This window comes from Choloepus didactylus, chromosome 8, assembly GCF_015220235.1.
Source record: "Choloepus didactylus isolate mChoDid1 chromosome 8, mChoDid1.pri, whole genome shotgun sequence".
NCBI lineage: Eukaryota > Metazoa > Chordata > Mammalia > Pilosa > Megalonychidae > Choloepus > Choloepus didactylus.
The window spans coordinates 77,475,972-77,485,858 of NC_051314.1; the positions used below are offsets into that span (position 1 = coordinate 77,475,972).

Below are 9,887 nucleotides of genomic sequence, written 5' to 3' on the forward strand. Positions count from 1 at the left end.
TTACAGAAAAGACTTGCCACACTTTCTTCCAAATTAAAGAGCTGACTTTCAAGAGGTTTTTTTGGTATGTTGTCACACCAGGGTTTTCAGAGCTGATGAGAAAGAGTCTTGTGGGAAAACTTATTTTGATAAATTACACCTGAAGAAAAACTGATCACACTGCCTGGATCTGTTGACAACATGGAAATAAACTGGATTTTCAGAATATTGTCTTTCTTTGTAGTGTTTAAGGTATTGGTCTTTAAACCCAAACTGCTTTTCTCACTGATTAAAACAGAGTATATTTTCTTCATTAAAGATGCTGATTACTTTCTGGGTTTTGAAAAAGAAAGCTATGGAAAACAGTCTTTTCCTTATTAATGGCTTAACAAGCATATTTATTGAATGGGTGCTGAACAGCCACTTTATTTTGATTTGCACATTACTTCTAGAATTGTTTCTGTTTTTCCATTAAAGAGTATTTTTGGTCTTGTGCATTTGTATTTTTATATTTCTAGCTTTGTTTCCCCCATTTGCTTTTAGATTCTCCCATCCTATCCCCATGTTTAAATATATTCTAATCGTAAATTACAAAGTTAATCTAAAAGCAAAAATGCTTTTAGGTTTTCATGTCAGGTTGTTCTAATGTTAAAAGTTTTTGTATTTTTTTAAATTGTTTTCTCTGAATGCTTCAGTGTTTTTGCTGTTTCCAATTCCCAAGCTTTCACCAGAAAACAGAATTTTTTGTTCCTATTGAGACTGGCAGTGGCAAGGAAACTAAAACAAAAACAGCACCCTTCCACCATTCCCACAACTTTTGAGGATGAGTTACTGTTAGCAGGAAGTATTAAATGCATCTTGTTGATTATCTTTTTAAATAGGCTTTTTATTACATGACATGCCACAATTCGGTCTAATCATCTTAAGTTAAATGTAGCCAAGAGAGAACCTAAAATACCATTCTTTGATTAAGCTCTGCCTGTAACACTTAATTTGAATGTCTTTAGGACTCTTATATTACACTTTTGGTTGATAGGTTAATGAAGTCTATCACCTGCAAACTATTTGCTACAGCAAACTAGAAAGGACCTAAGGAATGTGATTTCTTTCCACAGGTTTACATTTAAAGTTTTTTAGTTTGTTTTCAGAAGAGATTCTTTATTCTCTGTCATCTTCCTCATATTCAGATGATTCTTTCTACATATAGCCACATTTAATTAATGTTTATTTTGCTTTCATATACTGTGATGTGGGACTAGTTAGTAGTCTGAGCACTTTTAAAGCTAATTAAACATAATTTTAATTGGCTGTCCAAATCATGGACAGCTAGTGAAGAGTCTGCACCCCACTGTTTCAAAGGCAGTCCACACCCAGTTCAGAAATTAGTGTGCAATTGCTGAACTCAGAATCAGTCTCCTGAGATTGCACATCTGAAAAAGAAATATAGTTTTGGCTGATTCAAACTCAGTTTCTCTGCAAGTTTTTTTTTAAACCACTTTATTGAGGTATGAGTTGACTTACAATATATTCACATTTAAAACTGCACATTTGAAGTATGTAATTTGATGTTTTTACTTGCATACCCATGAAGCCATCACCAGAAACCAAGAGTGAACATATCGATCACCCCAAAAGTTTCCTGGTGTCCCTTTGTTTACCTCCCCCTCTGTACGTCCCCATTTTGTAGCAATTTTTTGTTTGTATAAAATGTAACTAATGAGCAAAGTCCTTAACAGTAATGGATTTAAAATAGCACTGGAAAACTTGTATCATATTTGTTTGATTTTAAGATAAGGATTAGGATAATTTTCATTTCCGTAACTATATTTCTATTAAAGTAGAAATAAATATAGAAGTGTTAACCTAAAAAAAAGGAATAGGCTTATGCAATCAAGTGGTTTGGCAAGCCTAAATCCTATAGGAGAGGTCATAAGATGGGAACTGATGGTGACATTACATTTCTGCAGGAGAAGCCACAAAGTTTGAACTCCAAAGGAGGTGACAATGAATTTCACAGGAGAAGCTGACTGGTTGAAGAAAAGAAATGCTTCTTTCTGATTGCTGAAACCCTCTGTTCTCCTTTTAAGGACCCCAACTAATTGGATGAGGGGATTCCCCTCATTGCTGATAGTAATATCCTTTGTTGATTGTAGATATAATTAGCCTTAGATGCAATCAACTTGCTAATGGTTTAGATCCATGAAATACCCTCACAATCAGGTTAGAGCTTACTTGACCTAAACAACTGAACACCAGTACTTAGCCAATATGATAGGTCAAATTAAAGATCACAAGGACTTCAGCTATAATGCTTGTCTTCCTTAAGTTTGGCCACACCCTAATTAATTATAACAACTTCAAAAGTCCTATTTGCAAATGGGTTCACACCCATCAGAGCTCACATTAATAACTGAACATGTCTTTTGTGAGAGACACGATTCAATCCCCAACTGGGAATTGTGCTGTGTTTAGGGTTTCTGTGCAAGGTTTGCACTCTTGCTAGTGCCGAAAGAAAGAGTATCCAGGATTTTCATATTAACTTGTCCAGATGTAGGTCAGAATGGAACAGGGAAGGTAAGACTTAAATGTTATCCAAAAACATCAAAAATTGGAAGTAGACCCCCCACACTTTTTTCCCAGAAATCATGTCAGAAAACCCCCTTTATCTTAATATTTTCCATATAATTATTTTAAAATATGATACACAAAATGAGAAAGATATATGATGTCTGTAATGATGTTATACTTTTTTCTGTTCTACTAATTTGGACAATAATCAATGTGGTCCTAATTAGTGGTAATGAAGCAAAAAAGAAGAGAAGAAAATCTTTAAAAAAAAAAAAAAAAAAAAAAATTCCAGGAAAACAGACATGAAAAGAAATATTTGTTTACATGGGAATTTTAGTCTTGATACTTCACATTAGGGAAATTTATATTTAATAAAATCTGCCTTTTAAAACTTGACTTCTTGGGATTAGGACTTTAACTGTTGACTCCAAAGATAGCTATAAATTTGTAGTTGTGGAGAATGCATAAATTCTAGTAAGTGATGAGAGTTCTCTTTCTGTAATGGCAGACTAAGGACCTCAGTGAATTTGCTCTCCCACAACAGTAAAATACTGTGGCCAAAACAACTAAAATCAACCATTTTGGGACAGTGGAAATTAGCCAAAGCTATATAAAAAGTGAAAACCATCCATCTAAGACCAAATACTAGACCTCAGTAACACAGTGGGGTCTGTGGTATATTAAATTAGGGCTATTCCCATCCCCCCACCTCCAGCTTAGTAGTGTAGCATCTTTGGAAAGCCAGCAGCCTTGTAGCCAAGAGAGAAGATGGGTCTCCTCTGGAGCTCCATTGAAGTTCCCATCCCAGAGCACAGACACTATTTTATCTGAACTACCAGTTCCCTGGAGAATCTCTTTTCTCTGAGTGTTGTGACTAATTGACTTGATTGAAAACTCAGCTAAGTAGGGAAAAAAAAATAACCTCAGGGCTTTACTGAAAACAATAATAATCTGCTGCTAACATCAGAGCTGAATAAGGCTGTTTTCAAGTGATGCAAACAGGAGTCAGGCTGAAAATTCAAAGAAAAACCTCGAGAATCAGAAAACCGTAGGGGATATTGATGAGCTATAGCATATTCATGGGGAACTAGAGTGTAAGGGATGTGTGCAAGCCCAGGAAAGACCTGGGAAAAGAGACTTCCCAGGCACTCACTGACTGACAGAAGGCATGAAGTAAGAAGAAAGTGAATGCTGAGGCTTTCCTGTAACCTGCCTGGAGTTTGGAGGCATGCTTTTTCACACAGACCTGTTGGGTAGAATATATGTGGGTAACACATTTAAGAAATGTCATGGGTCATTGGATGACTCCTAAACTACACTTTCCCCAAGGCCTCTGCAGATTCACAATGTACAGAATCCTGAAACTACTGCATTAGTTCACTATAGTCACTAAGCAAATAGGCAGCAACAAGAGAAACTGTGATCACAGCAAACCCTGGGGGAGATCTGATACAGAGTGGGTACAGTATATTAACTAAATGACCATTTTCAACAAAAATTATAAATAAAGTAACTGGCTGTTAACATTTACCCTACATAATTTCTCTCTACCTATAGTATTGAGGGATCTGGACTTCACTGACCACCCCAGAGCTTGAGTCATATCCACATCAGTAACCAGGAAGCAAATACTCAGAGGGATATGGAATCTCTACAGCAGCAAATGGAAAAATTAAAAGCCTTTTAAGGCAAAGAGAGACCAAAATAAGAACCCTGGAATAGCTGGAAAATTCAGATCTATGAAGCCTAGGAAGAGAGTCCAGTATACTCCCCAAATCTAACTGAAGTCATTAACAAACTTAGCCAAACACTTTTAAGACATAGTAGTTTTAAATCTTTTTACTGAGACAAATATCATAAAGATGCTTTAGAAACTCAAACTCATACACAGAACTTGATAATTTTCACCTATATGATTATGTTTAACCCTGTTTCTATAAACCCTTGGTAGACAAACTCAGTTTTTAAACAGAAGGAGATGACTATCAACACTGAGAATGTTAATGAATATTAAGGAAAAGTACACAGATGATAAATTAAATGATTTTGTGTACACATGCAGTTCTTGTGGATGAAGTTGATATGGCAAAACCAAATGGATAAAACCCGAACAAAGTTTTATTCCTAAAAATGTAGAGTTGACTACTAAAAATCTCTTATAAAATAGTTCTAAGTCCTGCTGTGGCGGAGCACACATGCTTAGTCCACACCTTCTTACATAACACAAAAACTCCAAAGGGGATTTTTTTTTTTTAAAGACTGTATCCATTAAAACACTGGAAGACAATTTAGTTATAATAAATACACCAATAATTTTGGAAACTACTCAAAATATGGAAAACCTATGGTTTTGAAAATCCAGAAAAACCAAGAGAGGAAATTGGATGTCAGGATATCAAAGGAAAATCAGATTCTTTCCAAAAGCATTTCAGATGTGCTCCAGGTTTGTCATCAACAAATCAAAGGGAACAATGGGCTATGAAAAAAAAAAAATTTTAATTTTTAAAGATGTTTTCTGCTGATCATATTGAGGCCTGGGAGAAAAATCAAAGCCATACTTAATTGAACTTCAGACATTGGGTCAAAGAGACTTAAGCAAAATAATATATAATATTAAATGGTGCAATGCACAATGAAGATATAACACCTGTGCTCCAGGTGGCATAGTGTCCATGTTCAAAAGCAAAAGCTACAGGAGGAATAGGAACAACATATTAGTAGAGTAGAGCTATTTTAGTAGTCTTGGTTTATGCACTAAGAGAAGTAATTTTTCAGAATAGCTTTATGACAGCTTCCATTTATCTTCTGATGGGTGTTCCGAAGGAGAGCTCTTGATTGATTTTTTAAGAATAAATTCTGGCATTCTGGCTAAATGCCATTCATGTCCAAGTGACTTCATAACAGTCATGCCCAGAACACTTTCAGGACATGTAAATATAAAACTAATAGTGAATCAAGTGAGGTCAAAATTGGTTAATGAAAACAAAACCTGAAGGAAAAGAAAGGTGAATGTAGAAGTGAATGGAGAAATAAAAATTAATATTGTGTTAAACATAGGATTTATTTTAATTTTCAGGTTGTGAATTGTCACATCAAAAGTGGTCTATATTTTGGGCAAATCTATGCTAGAAAAACATGGAGATGTTGGATTTTCAAAATTTACTCCTAGTGGAATAGCTTGAAGTTGAACAGAATCAGAGAATTATCCTGAAAATTAAGCGATTCCAGCATTAAATAAGGGAACTTCAGATACAGATACTATTACTGAAAGGCTGCCTCTGGGTGTGTCAGTGACTATCATGAAGTAAAAATAAAAAAGGTATGTGTTTAAACTGTTGATACATGCTACAATAGTCAATGAACTGTAGATTTATGCTTTTATAAAAGGCCAAGCTGTGATTTTAAGGCAATAAAGGCCATTTTTTAAATATATTCTTCAGGGCTTGCTTCACTTGTTTATTTCTTAGAGTATATATAAAAGGATTTAAGACAGGTGCAACTGAAGTGATGAGTACTGACACCCACTTGTTTAAAGACACCCTTTCCTCTGCAGAAGGTTTAATATACATAAAAATGCAGCTGCCATAAGAGATAGAAACAACAATCATGTGGGAGGAACAGGTAGAAAAAGCCTTTTTCTTCTCCCGGGAAGTTGGGATCTTTAGAATTGTTCTTATGATATTTGCATAGGAGAATATCACCAGGGCCAATGTAACCAGGAGTGTGACAATGGCTAAAATAAAACTTAACAATTCTATGACCCGTGTATCTGTGCAGGAGAGCTTCAGGACAGGAGAATAGTCACAGCCAAAGTGGTCAATAATATTGGCATCACAGAATTCCAAACCCAGGCCCATGATAAGTCCTGGAGAGATTGTTAACAACCCACTCATCCAAGAGCTAAGGACCAGCTGGGTGCAGACCCTGCTACTCATAATGGTTGCATAATGAAGGGGTTTGCAGATGGCCACATAGCGGTCATAGGACATGGCAGCCAACAGGAAAAACTCTGATGCACCCAAGAAGATGATAAAAAATAATTGTGTTAAACAAGCCTTATAGGAAATTGTTTTATCCCTAGTCACAATGCTGACCAGGAATCTAGGGATGCAGGCAGATGTCAATGAGATTTCTAAGAAGGAGAAATTCCGAAGGAAGAAATACATGGGTGTTTTGAGGTGGGAATCCACCAGGGTGAGCAGGATGATTGTCAGATTTACAGTAACACTCAATAAATATGTTAGAAATAGGGAAAGGAAAATTGCAATTTGCCAGTTGGGGTCATCTGTGAGTCCTAGAAGAATGAATGTTGTCACCATTGTGTGGTTCCTCATGGTTAAATACCTTCTGAATTACAACAGATCTAGGAAAAAGTAGAGGATTATTTTTTATTTTAAAAGGCTTCACTGAGTAACAATTTGAAAGTGATAAGAAAGAGCAAGTAATTCAAAAGAATACTTAACCTTTTTATAACATTACTTGGTTATCTATGGTGTTTCTCCATCACTAAGAAGTACAAAATTGCAAGACATATTTGGGGATTAACTGTTTACCTTCAGTCATCGGTTGTACTCATTTCAACATACATTTCAGATCCCAGTCCATTCAAAGTGGGTTGTAATTAAATTTTGTCACCTTCTCTGGCTAATCACTTTCTAAATTCTAAAAAATTTATGATTTTTTTTTACACATTTCACATGGCATTCAGAAGCAAAGGCTTAATCCTGCTTATTTCATAACCTTCTCTGGCTACTCATTTTATAAATTCTCTTTTCAGATCATCTTTGCAACAGAATGGATTTAATATTTCCTTATGTAAGTATCTGTAAGTTTCTCTGATTTAAAGGTTTTTTTTAAAGATGCAAGTTAATTCTTGTAATATTACTGAATCCATAAGAAAGCCTTTTTAAATTAGCTTGGTTTATGCCTCTATTATTAAGAAGAACTCCTGCTCAATCTGTCAACAGGGTGTACATTTCCTGTGTTCTTGCATACCTAAAGCAGCAAATCTTGCATGAATTATTCATATTTAGATTGTTTAAAGTTGGTTATATTCTGATGACAATAATCCTGGTTGGTCTTTCTGTTCCATGTCAATTAAAACTACTTTCAATGGAAAGAACTTATATGAATTTTGGCACAATGTGACTCAGAATTAATATGTGACATAAACTGAAATTTTTCATGAAACTTGGAATGACTTACTCACTAGTTCAATCAGTTTCAGTGCTATTATATCAGTGTAAGAAGTACTAGTTAATATTTGTAATATTTAAGCACCCAAGTCTCTCCTAAGTATAAAAGAATGTGAACCAGTCAGATTTTTTTTTTTTTGCATAAACATTATTGGGAATTATTGTTAATGGTGCAATTCTAATAGAGAAATTCCGACAGCCTTCTAAATGTGGGTACTAAATGTTAATCATGAATTACACAAATATTTTTGTTGTTTTTAATTCTGAATTTAATTAGTATAACATCAGGATCACACATTGACAATAGAAAGGATTTTACTGTAATTACTTTGTACAAAAACAACAAAATATTCAAAGTACTTACTTTGCAGGAAATCCACATTGTGAATTTTTTCCTTTGTATCATTAAACAACAATGAATTAGGAATTACTTTTCCAGTAAAATATTTCTTTCTAGCCCATGATTATTCTTTGCTTCCAATCCTCAACAACTTGTTCACATTAAAAACCAGGGATGTTTAATAAAAAATGCAATCCCCAAGGAATTTTTCTCTCTAAACAGCATATAGTGCACTTTCAAACACATTTAAAAAAAAAATTTCCTACACATAAATATAATAATGTCTCAGTTCAGTCTACTTAAATCTAGAAATTTATCTAGAATCAAAAAGGAGATTGCTCTTTTAAGAATTGTGGCTACTCAAGTGAGGTTTTAATTCTCTTTATGAAGCAAAGTGTTTTTGTTTCTACATAACCATAGATTTATCTTGATCTTTAATACAAAGAGAGTATTTACCAAGAATTGGTGTAGGGCCTTGGGAATTCTTACAGACAAGATACTAATTGGGTATCGTCATCATTAACTCATAAAAAAAGTTGATGCTCATCACAGCATCTATAGGGAAATCTGAAATGTTGATGTTAAGATGGAGTCTATTTCCAAGAGAGGAGATTAAAATTTCATATAAACAACATTAGGTTTTTCAAAGTATGTCAACTTAGGCAAATATCTCTTTCCTTAAAGAGAAGAAACTGGAGCTCTCATTTTCTTTTCCAAAAAGAAAATAAAAAAATAATGTTGATCTCTGACTTGTGACAGCATTGTCTGTAACCTCTGGTTCACTGAATTTTCACTAGGTGGCTCATAAAATACTTTAAGTTCAAACATACTTACATCTTACCCTCTCTGCACAATCTCTTAGTGTGAACCATGTTTTACATACTAAAAGGCAAGCCAGGAAAACTATGGCATACCTGACTTTAGAAAGTACCTTATCATAGAACTGCAATTAACTAAAAGCCACTAAAAAAATGATTCTAGATTTCTATCTACTTGTCTTCTAAACCATGGATGTGAATTTATGATTTTTTCTTTCATTTAATATAATGCAAAATTACAGGAAATGAAGAAAAAATAAATTCTTTATATTTACTCCTTATTAAGGAAATTCAGTTGGAATGAATAAAAGATGATTAAAAAACAACTTGAATTGGTTACAAAAGAAGCTAAACTGTTTGGCTATAGAGAAGGATACATGTAATTGATTAAAGTATGTCTGTAGGTAAGAGACTCTCTTTGGGGAAGAATAAATATATTTTAGAAAATATGTAAAATTTAAATAGTAAACTAACAAGCAAACTGTTTCATGTTTTTGTATTAATACGTCCTCCTAACATTGGCTTTGAAAATAATGGAGAAGACTGGCAGTTTGATAAGAAAAGCAAAACTACTACAAGAGATATGGAATAAAATAATCTTTAGAGAAAATAGATCTATTAAGCCATATGCAACTGTGGAAACAATGAAGACATACATGCAAGATTGTTGTTCCTGTTTCTGGTTGTTATCCTGAAGTTACTGAAGGAAGCAGGCCAGGCTGTTTGGAAGAAAGATGATGTGAATCAAGAGGTGATACCATTACTATAGGTATTTTCACTGAGATCATTTGTTATATGTGACCTTTGGTCAAAAATGAGATTTAGGTCTTGGACCCAGTTGATGGTTGCTTCTGGAGGTCAAAGAAATCAAGAAAAATACTAGCAATTCAGCAAGCACAGTTGGAATACAAACTGGAAAAATTATGGACTTCAAACAAATGGACAATTTTATCCCTAAAGACCACTGCCAATTTCTAAAGTTGGATA

The 9,887-nt window shown here is 34.2% G+C and overlaps 1 protein-coding gene across 1 annotated transcript; it reads right to left on the reverse strand.

The window, feature by feature from the left end:
* Positions 1-5,948: 5,948 nt before the first annotated feature.
* LOC119542723 (olfactory receptor 6C74-like) lies at positions 5,949-6,881 on the reverse strand. Its single transcript, XM_037847403.1, has one exon. The coding sequence runs from the start codon at positions 6,879-6,881 to the stop codon at positions 5,949-5,951; it is 933 nt and encodes a 310-aa protein (XP_037703331.1).
* Positions 6,882-9,887: the final 3,006 nt, after the last annotated feature.

Coding starts and splice junctions, on each gene's coding strand:
- LOC119542723 (XM_037847403.1), bottom strand. CDS start 6,881: ATGAGGAACCACACAATGGTGACAACATTCATTCTTCTAGGACTCACA.